General features: G+C 35.2%; 1 protein-coding gene across 1 annotated transcript in view; it reads left to right on the forward strand.

Annotated features, from left to right (window-relative positions):
* Positions 1–18,789, forward strand: part of DNAH8 (dynein axonemal heavy chain 8) — a 147,717-nt gene that overhangs the window by 12,625 nt on the left and 116,303 nt on the right. The window contains exons 10-22 of the mRNA XM_072858185.1: positions 659–760; positions 2,934–3,080; positions 4,037–4,234; positions 4,792–4,868; positions 5,331–5,430; positions 7,622–7,741; positions 9,037–9,172; positions 10,097–10,284; positions 11,217–11,297; positions 13,463–13,579; positions 16,120–16,239; positions 17,040–17,181; positions 18,264–18,379. Coding sequence (XP_072714286.1) covers positions 659–760; positions 2,934–3,080; positions 4,037–4,234; positions 4,792–4,868; positions 5,331–5,430; positions 7,622–7,741; positions 9,037–9,172; positions 10,097–10,284; positions 11,217–11,297; positions 13,463–13,579; positions 16,120–16,239; positions 17,040–17,181; positions 18,264–18,379 — 1,644 coding nt within the window. The remainder of the gene's footprint in view (positions 1–658; positions 761–2,933; positions 3,081–4,036; positions 4,235–4,791; positions 4,869–5,330; positions 5,431–7,621; positions 7,742–9,036; positions 9,173–10,096; positions 10,285–11,216; positions 11,298–13,462; positions 13,580–16,119; positions 16,240–17,039; positions 17,182–18,263; positions 18,380–18,789) is intronic.

Raw genomic sequence — 18,789 nt, forward strand, 5'->3', positions numbered from 1 at the left:
GTTAGGGATTCTTAAGACCTGCTTACAGTACTCTCATGTGTCAGGAGAACTGTTTTGAATTGTTCACATTATTTAATAGACAAAAAAGATTATCTACCTGTAGCTTTTCTCTGAGATGTGTTTTCTATATCTGCATTCACTCCCATACTACTCTCTTTCTTTCTGTCATAAACTTTGGATTTTTGTGGTTGAGAAGTAGAAGATTGTTCTCTCCTTTTCATAGCCATGGGAGACCAAGGTAAAGACATACTGCTAGGGTAGAAAATTCTTTAATGGTAGTTTTTAAATAAGGATGCACACACTACAAAGTGTAAAGATGACAACATAAGTGAAGAATAGTTAGAGTTAAATAACTTCTCTTTGTTCTTGAGTTATGGTTGGTGACATTCTGTGTTTATGCATATGTATTGCTGGACTTACAGTACTTACAAATACTTCCTGGGACTTAAATACACTTCTGGGAGTGTTTTAAGACTTTTTATAGGGTGTTTGTCATGTATATTACATATATTATTTAGCCACTATTATTCCTACAGGTGAAATTTACCTGAACTCTGATAGTACGAATACATGCATGTGGGAATTTTGTTAGATTTTGCGAAACAGGCAGATTTCCTTATAAACTTGAGACTTACTAGTTTTCATTTGTCTGTGCTAGGTTACAAATCAAATGGTCACGACATGTAGAGCATACATTACAGATGGTGGCTTGTCTCGTGTCTGGGAGCAGGAGACAGCAACAGTCATTGGAAAAATTAAGGTTTGTATTTTGGTATTTTATTATTTACCTATATCAAACCTATTGATTACCTATTGATATGCACAAGGAAGTCCATATTAATATGTATCAAGTACTTCACACCTCTTTACTGTTTTATTTCATGATGCTTTGAGTGTTTTCCCATTTCTTAGCCTACTGGCATTTGTTGAAATTAGAATGGCCTGATCTGTATCAGGGTGGTCCATCACTGACCCTGAAAATGGCATCTTCACCGTATGTGCAACCAAGGAATTTTGTCGTCCTGCATAATCCACATTCTTCCCTCTTGAGGGTATCTGATATGGTACTATCTTCCTCTACCATGGGGAACCTGGTATTTGAATAGACCCCCACTTTGTTACAGTAGCTCCTTCCAATATCAGATTTCCTTGGCACACCATGAAAGTTCAGTGCTAAGAGAGTCTTCCTCTTCTTCAGCTGATGGTGACATATTAAGAGCAAAGTAAGCACATGCAATATGCCATGGCAAAAGATGTCCAGCCGTGGGGTTACGGATTGTCAATACTGACTTCAGTTCCACCTTCTGCTTTATTAGACCTCAGCTACTGACTTTCTGTCTTACCCAGAAAGGCATAGGATTTCATAGTACTTTAAAAATTAGGTCCAGAGGTACAAAAGACAATGTATTGAATGTATCGCTCCTGACCTGACAGGATGATATGATTCTAATAATTCATCTATTTCACTGTGCTGCTTTTGGCTGGGATAGAGTTAATTTTCTTTACGGTAGCTAGTATGGGACTATGTTTTGGATTTGTGCTGAAAACGATGTTGATAACACACTGATGTTTTAGTTGTTGCTAAGTAATGTTTGCACTAGTCAAGGACTTCTCAGCTTCCCATGCTCTGCCAGGCGCATGGGAAGTTCGGAGGGGGCACAGCCAAGATAGTTGATCCAAACTGGCCAAAGGGCTATTCCATACCATATGACGTCATGGTTAGTATATAAAGCTGGGGAAGAAGAAGGAAGGGGAGGACATTCGGAGTGATGGCCTTTGTCTTCCCAAGTAACCGTTACACACGACGGAGCCCTTCTTTCCTGGAGATGGCTGAACACCTGCCTGCCCATGGGAAGTAGTGAATGAATTCCTTGTTTTGCTTTGCTTATGTGTGCAGCTTTTGCTTTACCTATTAAACTGTCTTTATCTTAACCCTCGAGTTTTCTCACTTCTACTCTTCTGATTCTCTTCCCCATCCCACCAGGGGGGAGTGAGCGAGCAGCTGTGTGGTGCTTAGTTGCTGGCTGGGGTTAAACCACGACATTCACTGAGGTCATCTTGTGGCTGTTCTACAGCTGACAAGCCCTCATTATTTTGTGAGAGAAATACAAGCTGTTGCTACTCATGGTGATCAGTCTTCGTTCTAGTATCTGTATATTCTTGAAGATCCGAACATTCCTTTCAATGAGGACCTTTTTTCATTTCCTGTGATTCATAGCCAGTTGTTATGTATACTTATATATGCAGACAGCCTGGTGACTGCCAGTATATTGTGATAAAATCTGCTTTCTGTTTTCCAAGAATTGACAGAAGATTTTGCATTCCAATGATTACATTAAAAATTACTTTACATTTCTCACCAGTCATTATTTTTAAATCTGATAAGGTCCTAGTATTTTAAGTAAATAATTGACTGAGAAAGATGAATTATTCTTCAATCTCACTTTAACTCAGACTTGTCAACATACATTAATTTGTTTAACCACTTTCCTTTAAGTGCCCTGGGAGTTCCAAATGGACTACCCTGTTATGCTAAATTCCGTCCTTATCCGGAGGACAGTCTGACCATTCTTAATTAAGCTAATGGCTTTTCTTAATATTCAAATGTCTCCTTTAGAGCAGGAGTCATCACCTGCTCTTCGCTGGCCTCTAAACCACTCTTTAACAAGAACTAAGACTCTCCTTTCTTTTTTGGTGACTCATTTCCCAGTGTTCAGTCTTTCACTTTACTGTACTGTCGTATGTTCATACATTGCAAATATTTGCTATGCATACTGAAGGAAATCCACAGTATGTAAGTCATTACTACCTATTGACTGAAACTAGATTCAGTGATAATTAACCACTTTGGAATGACAGTAGGTTTGAGTTCTCCAGTCTCTCACCCATAAACATAGCATAATGAGTATGGTATTTATTCCTTCACTTTTTAGGACTGCACATTTCTATTGAAAGAATATCAGAAATGCTTTCATGAAACAAAGCAAGAGATTTTGGAAACTCTAGGAGAAAAGACATTTGAAGTATCGGAAATGTACATTTTTGGAAAATCTGAAGCTTTTTGTAGGAGATTAGAAAAAGTGAGTATACTGTGTGCTGTTGTTATCGGTAGAGAAGAAGGGCTTCTCCAAAGAACAGTTTACAAGGTGGACACTTGTCAACATACATGTTCTTAATCATCCTGTAAAGGAGTTTGTAACTCTTTATCGAGAGAAATTAGACACTTCCAGAGAGTAAGTCATCCCAATTCTTTAGGAAATTACCTTACAACATCCTTCTGAATTTGTCAATTTATCTCTGTTAGTGTGGAGAGAAATAACCTAACTAATTTAGACTTAGATCAGGATTTTAGGAAGTTTAAAATTATGTGAAAAATAACACACCTTTGCTTTTTTGAATCATGTCCTAAGGCATTAAAAACTCCTGTTACAGCCAAGCACGGTTCTTTACATGATTTTGCTGCTTGGTATGGTCCTAACATTTAGCTTGCTAACCTGATGAAAGGATTTTAAACTAGCATTCATAGAGTTTGCGTGGAAAAGATAATAGGTGCTCCTTGGTGCAGAATGAGGTCAGACAAGGGATAAGAGGATAATGGGGCAGTCATCACAGGGTAGGAATTCTATGAGTCTTTGATGTTTTTACTTATCATGCAGTATATATACTAATCTGTATTGTTGTTTTTTTTAATTCTGTGAAATCTCTTCATGTCATCAGTATGTGCATGTCATGTTTTAACTCTTTTTCCATATTACCCTATTGAATCTAACAGTCAAATATAAAAAAGAAACCCTTTACCATCAAGAAAAACAAAGATGATTTGACTTTGTATTCGGCTGTGATGAGAACTGATGTTGAAAACTGAATTAACCATACTCTGTTGAAGATAATTGACTTAGAAGCTCAGAAGCAACACATTTCTGAATGCCATAGTTAGAGAAGTGGCTATTGCTTATTTTATTTTTCTCAGGTTTTAGTTTATAGAAGAAGTAACAAATAATTTGCTATGAACATGAACATAATGTTTATATTTCAGATTACAGAGATGATAACTGTAGTACAAACTTTTTGTGCACTGAATCTGTCTACTATTGAAGGGATAGATATTATGGCAGTAAAATTCAAAAATATCTACCAAAGTGTTCAAAAGAAACAATATGACATCCTTGATCCACGAAAAACAGAATTTGATGTGGATTTTATGAACTTCATGGCAAAAATTGAAGGTTTAGAGGTAATATTGCTACCTATAACTTACTTGGGGAAGAATCTCATTACTACTTACTCAGTGTCTCCCTGAATGTCAGTGAGACTTTGGGCTGTGAATAGGCTACATTGTTCTTCTTCCAAAGAGCATGGAGTTTGTGTTTGTCTGGAGGGAGGCTTTCTCCATTCTTTCTCCTCCTTTCAAAGGAAGCTGTGAAATATATCATACAGTCCTCACTGAACATTAGTCACTCTGCAGCCAAAATGACAAAAGTTGAGACCTGAGAGAATGATCTATATGGAGGTCGTTTATTAGCCTGGAGACATGTGGTTAGATTTTGGGCAGAACAAAGCTGCAACTGTTTTCAGTACAGATGTGATTCCTTGATAAAATTGTCTGGAATTTTAAGAGATTACTTGACTGACACTAGCTATTTATTGATCATATTAAGTATAGACCTGTGAAGGCTGCTATTTTGTGCTTTAAGCAGTAACAATTTCAAATGCTACTATGTTAATAAATTATCAGACATCAAAATACTATTATATGACTAGAAAAACTATACTCAATTACATATTCTTTAGATGCAGATACAGACATTTATGCGTACCTGTTTTGGGAGAATTTTGTCTTCACAGCATGCACTTCAGTTACTTCAAAGGTATTGGCAATTATGTTTTAAAATATTTTAAAGTAACTTCAAATTACTGATTAGCACAATTTAAATAACACAGCTAATTTTAGAACAAAGGGCCTAATCAAGAATTTTTCTTTATTGGTGTTCTGAACCATGTAATCATCATAAAAGATGTATTTTAGCTTTCTTATGGGAATCAATATATTCTTCTGTTTCTTAATTTCATTACAGTTTTTCATATATACAAGAGGATACAAAAAGAAAAACCTAAAAAAACCACAACAGCAGCAACAACAAAAAAAACCTACCAGCACAGAACTTTTCAAATTCCTTAAATTTGTTGAAAGCAAAAAAATTTCCCAGATCCAGAAGCATTTCCTAGATTTGTGCTTCTTTCATTTTATTTAAAGTTCATGTACCCCAAAATAAAAACGAAAATTATATGTGTTTCAGAAATATCATTTTGGGTACTCATTTTTAACACAGGTTTCAAAATCTGAGAATGCCATGCCTTCAAGAAGAAACAGCACGTACAGTTGGTTGTATTCTTCAACATTATGTAGCAGAACTTGAAGCTGCTAAAAAGGTATTTCATTTCTTTGCAATAAATTTTAAACATGTTAAAATAAGAGCAAATATTTTAATATGAATGATTTTTATTTATTCTGCCTATTTCACTAACTGACTGTCAATGCTCAATTTATCATACTTTTATTTTCCCGTTGTAGAAAACAGACCTGAGTGTATAGGCAAATATGATATACATGGTCTTGCAGGCAAATGTGTCATCACACTTTTACTTTTTAAACCAAAATCTTTTCTGTTATTTCTTCATGAATTAAAGAAAAAAAAGTATGTTTTTTACTGGCTGTGTACATCACTTGCCTATACCTTTTGGCTTTTTTTTTAAAATTATATGAGGCCTCTAGAGTTAATTTGCATTTATACATGGCTATTATCTAATGCTGTGACAGTATAAAATAGATATAAAATGTAGGTAAATTGCATTTATGTTCATTATAAAGTAATTTTCCATGATTTGTGTAGTGTACCATGACTGTAGCAGAAATGAGAATTAACTTGTCACTTGACTTTAAACATTGAGAGAGAAATTAATCTAACTTGACTTTATATGTCTGCAAAATAAAGATCTGCATCAGAACTAGACATCCATACTCCCTTTCTACTCGAGAAAGAAACGAGTATTCTACAGTCAATTCATCTGATCTATTATACGTGTTCACCTGAAGATTTAAATAATTCCCTTGAAATGGCCATTTTTCTTCAATGAGTATAAAGGGAATCTGGAAAACCAGACTGATGCAAATATTTTTTGAGAGATGTTTACATTTTGTCAGATGAATGACACATGTTTACATGAGAAGCCAAGTATCTGTAAACTCTGCACTTACTAGAAAATTATTCCTCCAAACAGTTACTTAAAACTATAGCCTAGCATAGCTGCGCTGAACCACTCTTTACAGCGTCTTTTCCTGTCTACTCACTGTATATAACACTTCCTGAACCTTTAATTACTGGCTTAATTTGATGAACATATTCTCAGCAGCACTGCCTGCTTAAGAAATCACTGACCCCACCCCTGGCTGCTTTTTCCCAGCCAAAAGAATAGATAAGTTTTCTGAGGGGGCTTCATCCATGTCAGTTCCTCTCTTAAGTTCACCGTGAAGCTACTTGAGTTTCTCTTGTTGGCACTGTGCTGGAGACAGTATAGGTGTAAGAAGGCATGCCAGTAAGTGAAGAGTGGTGTCTGCTTAAGCAGTACAGCTCTTTGTGTTATCGCTCTTTGTGTTATCGCTCTTTGTGTTATCGCTCTTTGTGTTATCGCTCTTTGTGTTATCGCTCTTTGTGTTATCGCTCTTTGTGTTATCGCTCTTTGTGTTATCTTTCTGTCGAAGAATATGTCGCCAATATACTGGCTAGTTCTAACTATTTATTAGATATTAATGGATTGCTTTTTATATTTTTCCAATCAAGTTATTTTTAATAAAAAGTTACTCCTACTGCAATACTGATTCTAAAGTGCCTGAATAATCTGTCAATGCAAATTTGGTATGTGACAATTTTAGGCCAAATTTTTCTTGACTATAATGCAGCCATTCAATGAGCAGGGCCCCTTTTTTTTCTCATATTGATGACAAGTTATTAGAAAAGAGCATTTCATAGATTATCCTGAGTTGGAAGGGACCCACAAGAATCATTGAGTCCAGCTCCTGAAATGTTAGCTATTAGTCAGGTGTATATGTCTGAAGAACAATGTTGACATTTCTATCTAGGTAAAACCTCTCAGTTAACAGTATAGCTTAGGCCATTCCTGAGGGCACTTCCCAAGTAAAGGAGGACAAGCCCCAAAAAGGTTCTCACAAGGCTTCCTTACACAGCTTTCTTTCACATCAGATGGCTCCAAAGTTACACAGCTGCACCTGACAGGCTTGGCCTTGAATACTGGCTGCTCAGCTCCTAGGTTTGCAATGCCTTTTGGTGTACTCGGGGCTCTGTCATAAGTAAGCACAGCTAAGAAACAGCATGAGATAATGAAGACAGGAGACATACCAACAGCGGTATCAATGTGTGCATCTCAGAAGAGTAGCAAGTAGCAAGAGAAGCAGTGCATTTTTCTCTCAGTGAACTCTTGTGTGACTCCACACAAATTTAATCTGTTTGGGAGGAGGAGGAAGTTGTGGTACCAGAGGAAAAACAGTTTAACATTTTAACAGAGTTTTTAATCCATGTGTTTAATTATATTGTTCTTATCATAGCTTTACCAAATTCAGAAAGATGACCCTCCTCTTGCTCGAAATATGCCACCTGTTGCAGGAAAGATACTGTGGGTGAGACAGCTATTCAGGAGGATAAATGAACCAATCAATTATTTCCATGTAAGCTGATGTAAGGAAAAATTAGGTGTTTTGTGTAACAGTGAACTGTCTTACTTCAGTAGAGTGACCATGATGTTTCTGGCTATGATGATGTAATTTCTCATATGCTAGGCAACCTATTTATTTGTATGTGAATATCTAGTTAAAAAAATATACTCTGCAGTAACCACTGTTGTAGATCCAAGATGTAGTGTTTCTTTGTCTTACCACTGAACTAGCACCCCAACCTGGAAATATGCACTGAATTGTTAATATGTCTGTCTTCATATTGCCCAAAGAAATTTTTCACCATTCCAGCCAGTGGTGTTTTTCTTCTTTATGTAATGGAGTGGACCAGGACTTGTACATAAGACTCATGTCCTGTATTTTAACTGAATACCCACCCTCTGTTCCTCTAGCCCCATAGGGTTCTCTATGGAGAATCATGTCTCTTTACCAAGTGGCTGCTAGGAGTAGCTTAAGGCATAAATATGGACTGCCTGACATCCTGAAATTGTCTGGTGTGTATGTTCTGGTACCACTGAAAAAGCAAGTTTAAGGACCCACACAATAGCTACAGTACTATAACTGAGAGTCCGGTCACTGTAGATGATCTCTGAACTAGTCTGGGAACAGGGAATTCCATTACTGAACTTCTCAGTTCTACATTTTCTGTACCGCTAAACATACAGCTGAAGGTTGGTACCAGCCACATAAGCTTTGACATTTATGTCCCTTAGGAATTTCTTGGTATTGGATTTCCTTCTTTCATTGGAATAGTCAGAATCTTGCTATACTAGGATCCGCTATAGCAATAATATTTCTTGAAATGTTTGAGTGATTCTCCTACAAAGTATCTAGGGTCTCCTGCCAAGTGAACTTCTATGTGAGAGAGGTTTTCACTTTCCTGTTTCCATCAGATGGGAATAATGGTCACCTAAATCTGCTCCAAAGAAAACAGACATAAATGTCATTACTGATTTAAAAAGATTTTTTTCAAATCAATTTTTTGTTACTGTTCAATTTTGAGTAGAACTGAACATACATTTCACTGGGAATTACAGGTGTTTATTACAATATAATAAAGTAATTGCTCTTACATGTGTTAAATATTTAGTATTTATTACTGACAAGCTCTTACTGACTTTATCACCCTATAAATTTGAATCATAAATACTTTATACAGTTTTTAAGAACCCTGTAAGTATAATTTGTAATATTAACTTATATAATGTATAGTCAATAGTTACATTGAGAAAAACCCAAATAGTATGGTTTTCTTTTGATATTAATTTGAATGTATTGTGTTTTAATAGAAAAAGTCAAATATCTTGGCAAGTCCAGAAGGTAAAGCAGTTGTTCGATTATACAACAGAATTGCTTATGTATTGGTGGAATTCGAACTAGTCTATCATAATGCGTGGATGAAGGAAATTTCACAATTACAATATCGTAAGTAATTAAATATGTAATTGGCTTTTTAAAAAAACTGTTATTGAATGCTAAGTTAACACAAATCAAATCAGATAATTTTTAAAGCTTCATTTACCCTTAAAATGTGCAAATTAATCATGATCCAATAAGCAGGCCCAATAATACAAATCTTTGTCCCTTACTGACCTTGAAACTTGGTTTTGATGCAGAGGATTGCAATTTGGTACACTGTTTGACAGATGACTGAATACCATTTAATAATTCTTCCTGTTTTCTTTCCACTGTAATAATTTATACAGTTGTATTATCCTAGTCCCTCTCAGGACCAGTATTAGTTTATGCCTAGAAAAAAATGTTTGATAATCAAGCTTTATAATTTTAAGATTAAATGAGAGTCCAAGTTTTAAAAAAAATTTTTTTGAGTAGATTTTTCATGTAAATTGTAGACACTCTGTGGGCTTCAAAACTAGGAGTAGATCTATAAGAATAAAATCTTGTAATCACACAGTCAACAGAGTTTTTTGTGTTGCTGTTTGGGCTTTTATTTTGTTTTGGATTTTCGCAATATCCCTAAGTAAGCATTCATCCTCTGGGTTAACAAATTCCTGTAAGACACTGAGCATCTCATAAAAGTGTTGTGTTTCCACGTCCTTAGAAAATGAATTTCATAATTTTCTAACTTGAGCTAAGAAAAAATATGCCACAAATAAGACTGGATCTGATGCTTGTTTAGCTTATGAAGAGAAAGGTTATATATGGCAGAAAGCTAATATGGTGAAAGTCAGTTGTATATTTTCATTAACTGAAAACGTGAAGCTATTTCACAAGTAACTATACATATTTAATCACTATATAGTCATATTAGAAATCTGTGTTCCATAATAATTTATATAACAGAAACAATTGTTTGTCTTAGAAACTGATATAAAAATATCTTTACAGCCTTACAAGCCACAATATTTGTGCATCATCCTAAAACTGGGAAGTTCCTGGTTAATTTTGATCCCCACATTCCAGAGATTATCCGAGAGACCAAATGTATGATCAAGTTGGGTCTGGAAGTACCGGAGCAAGCAAAAAAGATAGTAAAAATAGAAAATAACCTGAAGTCAAACAAGTTGCGTTTAGAGGTAAACTTAAAAATTATCATGATTGCTCTTTAAAAAATAAAAAAGAACATCTGATTAACCATAGAAATTTTTCCATGGTTAAATAAAGATTAAAACTGGGTATAAGGTAGTTTAAGGTAAATTTGTGGAATGCACAGGTGGACATAGAGGATCTGATTTGAAAAACCTCTACTAACTGCTGTGTGGGCTAGTATGTACTTAAATATAAGTGTATATATTTCTCATACCCTGTGGCATGTTAAATATATTCTGGTCATGAAATAATTAGGGCTATCCAAAATGCATTCACTCTCTGAAAATCAGTAAAATGCAGTTTTACAGAGTTTTTGAGAAGCAAAGATTGGAATACTTCTGGATTGGAAGATACGGTGAGCCATCAAAACATCAAGAATTTTGCAGGTTACCTGCCAGAGAAGTCAGATTTCTGATACTTGTAGTATTTGCTATTGTTGTAGTATTTAGATAAGCTTATATCTTGGGGATGAGGTGTACCATACAAGACGTGTGTGTGTATGTGTGTAAGGCATAAGACAAGAGGATATTTTAAAACTGAGTTTATATGTAACTTTATCTAAAGCATATGATACTCAGTTTCAAGAGGCTATTGCAAGTTACAGTCACTAAAGCTCAAGCTGTCTTTAGCTCTAGAGAAAGATCATACTTTTTCTGGCTTTGTGCATAAAGAATAGGACTGTGTTGCATGAAGGCTGCTTTTGTTTTTCCTTGTGTAGCATGATACAGATTCATTACATTCCAGAAATGATGCACATAGGTATGTAATGTCTGTGTAAAACTCTACACTTGTTTTCAAATGTAGTCTTGTCCTGCTTTCCATGTTTTTTTCTGATGATTTGATTGTATAACAGGTTGTTTGCTTCAGTAAAGAAAACACTTAAAATATTCTTGATACTACCCTTTCTAATAATTAACAGGGTCTTCTCCAATGTTATGAAGATTTGTGTCAAGAAACACCAATGATTTTTGTAAATCTAATGGCACCAAAAATGAAGAAGGTTGGTATCGCTAAATGCACTTCAGATACTTCAGAAGAAGTTAGAATAACTTAATAATATTTATGATTTTAAAATATTTAGATGGATCTGCATGTTGTGAACTTAATGAATTTTACTAAAACCTTTAAGACCAAAAATTTGCTCTTTGCATCCCTCATACAGTACTCAAATGATGTCTACTACAGTAGAACAATCTTAGTGCCTATGAGACGGAAACCCAGTAGAACAAAGAATTTTGACTTTGTGGTTCTATTTATCTACACAAATCTCTGGCTTTGACATGGAAGTAAATTATCACTTATTTCAGTTTTAGGGGTTTTTGTGGGAAGTTGTGCTTTTCATTTAGCTGAAATACTAAAAGTCATTATCCTTGTCTTTGCCTGGAGAGAATTATTAGCCTTGTGAATTGAGTCAGTCTCTTCAGTGATGTAGAAAGGTTGTATACTACACTAAAGGTACAGTTTTATTGGAGATGCAGAATGTCTATCCTACAAGCCATTTTGTTTTGCCAGACACTTGCAAGTGTACGTATGTGGTTGTTCTAAGTAACTCTTCCCTTTTTGACTATAAATAATAACATCAGAAGGTTGCAGAGTTTGTATAAGTTTGTGTAACTATCATCCTGTTGGCATGTGCCACAGTGTGAGAAACAAAAAACTTGTCCTTGCTCTTAAGAGTTAAATAATAAGACAAAGAGATAAAGTGATGGTAGTCTTCACTTCAGTGATACCATTGTAATTATGATTATATCATAGAGGGAATCAGAAACCTCTGTATTTTAGAGGAAACAACTAGCAAAAGAGAAGGATAAGTATTGTATAAACAATACGATTTACAAACAGTGCAATTGTACAAACAATGAAAATGTTTTTTGAAGATGGGAGAGAAGTCTTTGGTGTATACAAAGAAGAGAGGAAGGCATAAATCCAAAGATGGAATGAGCAAATCTAACCTATGGCTACATTGGTGCCATAATTTGACAGCAACTCATGTAGTCTTAAACAGTTGCTAGATTGGCTATGTTGGTTACCAGTAACAGTACCATCCCAGCATTGTGGAGTTAAATATATTCCCCCCAAACAGATATACATTAAGATGATAGTAATGGCTGTATTTGCAAATAGCTGTGTGTCTATCAGAGCTGAATTAATTGTTTTATCTGTGATATAGACATAGCAAAAAGAAGCATTAGGATGAAGAGAGTGGGTGAAGTCCGGGCAGTGACATGGTAAATGTCAAGATTAAAGAGCAGATATGATAGGTGGCTACTTAAAATTAAATATGAGTAGAATCAGTTCAAAGTTTCTCAGCAATTAAGCAAAATAACATTTCTGTCACTTCAAGGATGATGGGGATGGCAAAATTTAAAATTGTGGTGGCTGGAAATCAGTGAGAAGTTTCAGAGTGCTAGGCAAAAATTTCAGGGGAGCTCTGTGAGAGTCTGGAAAGGTTGATTTTCCTAGCCTGGCGGTAGTATAAGATTTTCTTTTCCTCAGGAAATCTCCTTCAAAGGTGCAGGATCTGCAGTGAAGGAAGGACCTTCGTGTAGATCATACAGTGACAGGGAAATGAGCTGATTTCAGCTACATGCTGAACATCTTGGTGGTGACAAATCCAGATGAAACAGACCATGAAGAACCAAGAATTCAGTAAGGGAAATAGTAGGGAAGAGAGGATTTTTTAAATTGGCATTGAGGCTATAACAAAATTTGTAGAGGATCAGTGTGATTCAAAAAGGGACGAATGAAAAATGTCATTAGATAGATACGTGAGGTTGAAAGACAAGTAATTATGCTGTTGAGGGTGGTCAAGGTGTATGTTAAAGGACAAATTGTAAGATCAATAGTGGACTTGATTTTGATTTTAGGAAGTAGTGGGAACCACTAAAAGACGCTATCCAGGAGGACAGGAAGGGGATGATCTTTGCTGAGCATGTACACTTGACAGTTGTGGACAGAGGCTATAGTATGCACTACCCTCCTCCTTCCCCAGTATTGCATAAATTTATTTGATGTTTTCCTTGAAAACTTGTAGCCTTCCTTGCAAAACTTAAACACAACTCTTTCTTTCATCAGTGACATTAGTGATTCTAATAATAATGGCATTTGTTTTAAATCATGTTTTGCTTTGTTTTTTAATCTATGAGATTATATTTTTATGCTTAGATGGAAGCTGTGTTGAGGCAAGGACTTACCATGGTGACTTGGTCATCTGTAACACTGGAAAGTTTCTTTCAAGAAGCTGATCAAGTTCTGCATATGTTTAAACAGTTTTTGAAAAAGGTATACACTTGATCACTATATAAATGAAATGACAGTTTAGAGAAATTATTTCCATTACACTGCTCTTCATATTGGAAATTAATCTGTACTTATTTTTGTACAACTTGAAATACATAGAAATTTTGTTTGCTTATTAAAGTATGTTCTTTTTTTGAAGAATTACATACTCAATGATTCTCTCCCATTAATACCCTCAAATGTTTGATCTTTGCTTCTGTTCTTGCAGTAGAATATATTTCCACTTGTTGTCCTCAGATTCTGTGACTACCACTCTGAATTTCAGAGTCAACCTCTGCTTCTCTTTGAGCGCTTGTCCTTGAGTGCAGTTGCACGCAAGATACATCCATGTAAATGCTGTCCAGTGGAGAACTTTTTAGCATTAACTGTATTCATAGCAGGCATGCTGTGAAACTGTCTCCTCTTTGTGCAGTCCATAAAATAATGAAGGGGAGCATGCTTTTCCTTCACAGTTCTCTGCATGCTGACTGAGTCTGTGCTTTTTTCCTCTCTTAGTGTTTGACACATAATTTCTAAATTCTTTTGATTCCATTAGCATGCTTGAGTTACCTGTATTGTTCTTTTTCTTCTCAAGACTTTACCTTGATAATCAGATCATCCTTCTGGCTTGATGGTTGAACTGTATGGCTATGATCTCTCCTACCAATATCATAAATTGTGTCTCCTGTGATGGGAGATTGTTAGTCACTGGTGGGTATATCCAGTTCTTTTTCTGTATGGCAGAAAAACGTAATTATGATCAAGTGCTCTGTTTGCTGCTGAAACCCAAAGCTGAAAAAAGATTGGCTGTGCAAGAAATTAACAGTTCTCTGAACCTGAGTATATCTGAAATAGCCATGTCTTTTGTAGATACATTCTGTTTTCCTTAAATATGTAGCTTGCATACATTTCTGACTTTCTTACCCCTCCCATATCAATACAAAAAGATGTAGACTTGGTTAGAGCCTTGAAGACTGTGAAGGGGATACTGTAAACAAATAGGGAAAAAGTGATGTAAAACAGAAGCGTGAGTGATACTGTGACAACCAAGATGGGATATCACAGATGCAGAATATTTCAGGTAAAAAAATAAAAATTGGACAGAAGTCAGTTTTATTTGGATCCTGCCATGACAAAGTCACTTCACTGTAGTTGACTGAATGCTAATAATGCTGTAGTTTAGAATCAAAAACCCAGTGAAAAGCTATGTTGAGTAAAAGAAGAAGGATTGAAGACTAAACCATCAAGCAAGTTACAGCAGCCCCCCCCTTGCCTTGCAACAAGAATCGTGGCCAGTAAGATAATGAACAAGAGTCTAATCATCTTATATTAATGTAACTTGTTTTGTTAGTCTGTTTTATTTAATGTAGCAGCAGTGTATCCTGCATAACTGGAATTATCTGGGGTCTGACTTACTGCCTGTCTGCCTAAAACTGCTGTTAAAACAGCAAGGATTCTTCAGGAGTCTAGCATGGATAATGTCATGGAGCAAGACTTCTATTCCATCAACTCCTAAACTTTCAGCACAGAAGAAAAACAAGTTTAAAGAAGCTGCTCTTAGTCTTGGGACCACTTTCTGTTGAGGTTCTTGGGGCATAGGAGATAATTCTTTCTATTGTCAATGATTAATCTGATCAATTAGTGTCAGTGTCAATTAGATCAGTGTCAGATCTAATCTCCAGGATTGGACAGCTCTTTGAGCTGTCAAGAGAAGCTCATTCAAAAATTAGATCATTGCTGCTATGGTGCAGAAGTAATCTTATACTATCTGTGAATTAATTTCACTTATACAGTGAATTTTAAAATATGGTGCTGATAACCAGAAATCTGTGAAGAAGTAGGTGAAAACACCAAATTCCTTTGAAGATTTCACTTTCCTAAGGATTCATATATCTCCGTTTCCCAACATAGAACCAGCAGATACTTAAGAATTACAAAATTTTGTTTTCAGAGGACTGCCTGAAATGAAATTGTGCACACTACTAATCTTTTTAGAATTGTATTATCACACTGTGCAGGATTTAAATACATACACTCTTAGCAATAGAGTTCTTGTTTTCTGTGGCAATACTAACTGTATAATTTCCAGACTTACATCTGTTCTTTCGTTGTTTGTATTCCAGATTGTCCACAATGGAACACGTTAACAAAGGCTAAATTTTTTGTAGGGTACTTGTCTCCCTAAATTCCCCTGTAGATAACAGAGAAAGAGGATAATTCACAGTAAAAGCAGACTATATTTAGCCATTGTAAATAACCCTTAAGTCACCATAAGCCACGAGGCATTGCTGTGCCTCCTTTTTTCTCTGCTTCTCTCATCTTGAGGTCTTTTGTGTTGGTGCTTTTACCCCAGGGTTTTTTTCTGTTATGATTCACTTTCTTAGAGGATTTTCTACTATGTTAGGTTCTTGCATTTTCAGGGGTAGAGACATACAATTTTTATTTTTCTGTAAAACATTGTATACCTGTTAGAACTCTCTAAAATAGAATATACTATGCTTTAAAGATAAATTTACAGTATTAATACAATTTTCTCTTTTTAGGTTAATGATTTAAGTGAAGTGCGGATTGATTTAGTATTAAAAGAAATATCAAATACTCTTTTAATTGTCTTACCAGTAGATGGTCCTATCAAAGTAGAGAACATGTTGACCTGCAATGAGGTATGTGCCATTTTACATCTTCGAACTTGAATCTTCAGCATGTTAGAAACAATGCCTTAGTAAATTAATGTAAAACTAGAAAAGAATTCTTCTTACTGTAGAAATACATAACTTTTTTAAAAACTAAAATATTTTGGTTAAAATATTTGATATGAAGAAAAATTGGTTCTTAGGTATTTGAGATACTTGAGCTGTAGTATTTCATAGATATTTTTTATTTATTTAACTGCTTCGCAATTAGATGAGATTTTTTGTATGAAGGTACTTGGACATATGCAGCCTTTTTTTTTTTTTTCTTTTCCCCTCCCCTATTTTTTCCGAACTGTTTTGTTAAAGGAGAAGGCAAAAAATACTTTCCAACAAATATATTTGAGAATTTGAAAGTGTTCTTGATTCCAAGTGAGGCTAAAAATTTATTTAGTTAGTTAATTAGTCAAGTAAATAAAATTGTTAAGGACAGTTGAAAGAGTATTTGGGTAATTTCAAATTCAGACTGTGACCTCCCTTCAATATCCAGGGTTTTCTTCTGGCCCTTAAAAATACCACTGCATTTCAAAAATGGAAAATTTTTAAAAAGCATTAAAAATATAGTGATAATATAACAGAAGATTTTTATAATTTTGAATAAAGATTTTGGGTTTGTTTTCTCAGTTTTCTTTTCAAAATGTTGCTGTTTGATTGAAATCATCTCAGTCTGAAGAATGCAATATTTAGGGAAATGTTTTGGCTCTCCATGAAGAGGAACAGTAATAAGATAATCAGTGATACTAAGATAATTTGTTGATATTTTTATTTAACAGACTTACACTAAAGAATGTGCTGAGCTATTGAACCACAAAAGCATGCACATAGAAGATGCTGTTCAAGAACTAATATCTGTATTTGAAAGGAATTACGAATTGAAATACTCCAAGAAAACCTCAGAAAAACATGCATTACCAGGTAGATAATGTTGATTATTTAAATAAAAATTTCTGTCCCTAGTTCTGTAGATTTAGCTAGTACATATCAAAATTGAATTGTTTTAGCTAATTTTCTTCAGACTTCTCCCTCCCACTACAGTTTCACTTGTGTCACAGTACTGCCTTCATTTACCACTGTTAAACTAAAACACTAGCCTATGAAATACAGAGGTAATTCAGAATTGGTGGAGTTTCTAGAATTAAACTCTGTCCTTCTGTTTAGATTACCAAGGTATTTGCTCTAGAGGAAGAACATTATGGTTCTATTTCTCTTAGTAACTCATTATAACTCCCCCCCCCCTCCATGAGTGAAATACAGTGTTCCTCTCTTCTCAGCTATGTCAGGTACTTGGTACTGTCCCTCTCTTTGTAACTTTTCTGCCACAGTAGAATTGCATGTCAAATACCAGTGCTTTACTGGCTGGTTGGTTTAAATTAGTACAGTCAATTGACTATCGTCGAGGCTCACAGCTGATCAATATGGCTGGTTCCCACTGCTCTGGCGTGTGTTGCAAAGACTCGGGGAGGTCCTGTACCATTATAGGAGGAATAGTTTATAGCTGGAGGAAAATATTCTAAGGAAAAATGTATTTTGAGGCTTAATCAGTAATGGAGCGCCTTTTCTTACACAGGATTTTTTCCTTCTGGGTTCAGTTTCCTCCAGGTATAGAGGCATGGTCAGGGTCAATATTCCAGGTAGTTCAATATGATGCAACTAGAAAAACCTGATGAAAAGATAATTCTCTATATTGTGTTAAATTGTTTATATTGATTTTTTTTTTGGGGGGGGGCCATTTCCAGCTGATATATCCATGTCTGCCTACCTATCTTTAGTAACACATTTGTAGTGCATGGTGTTTGTTAGGCCAAGGCTTATAGGCTGGGCTTTTAACCAGATTCCCGGTGTGAAAAAAATGGTGTGAAATAAAAGCAATTAGCTGATCCAGGTACTACTAAAATAAAAAGCAATATTGTTTTGCCTGTAAAGAGGGGGAACAGCATGCTTCAAAGCAGAACACAATGTTTAGTTAACAAAACATACTTTTTTTTTTAAATTTACAGTAAAAGAAAAACATATAGTGTTTGGAAATAATGAAGAGGAGAGAGAAAAGAATACTTCTGCAGCTCTTCGTGGTGATAATAGCAAGGGCAATGATAAAGAAGATGAGTTTAAAAAGGTATTTTGTGATAAGAAGGGAATTTTTTTTCAGACTGGTCAGATCAGTAAACAGTATCTTGAGTTTTGGGAGATGGATATCCATGTTACAGAAAGATATCACATAGGCAATATCAAATGTCATGTAAAAATGATGAAATAGCTTCCCTACAAAATGAGTGTAAGATGGATTTTAGCTTTCAAAAGTATGTTCCATGTTATTCCAGTTATCACCTTTATTAAACAATTTCTCAATAAGTGAGTGGTAAGTGTACAAGTTTGGAGAGAATATTGTGCCTAAGCTGTAACGCAGACTTTCCTTCTTGGGTGGGCAGAAACATTCATCCTTTCTGTCCTCCTCTTCCAACTTCATCAAGAAAGATCACTCTCCTTTGTACTTTTTCCTTGAAGGATACAATCTCTTCATATTCA

Source organism: Ciconia boyciana, chromosome 3, assembly GCF_034638445.1.
Source record: "Ciconia boyciana chromosome 3, ASM3463844v1, whole genome shotgun sequence".
Classification (NCBI taxonomy): domain Eukaryota; kingdom Metazoa; phylum Chordata; class Aves; order Ciconiiformes; family Ciconiidae; genus Ciconia; species Ciconia boyciana.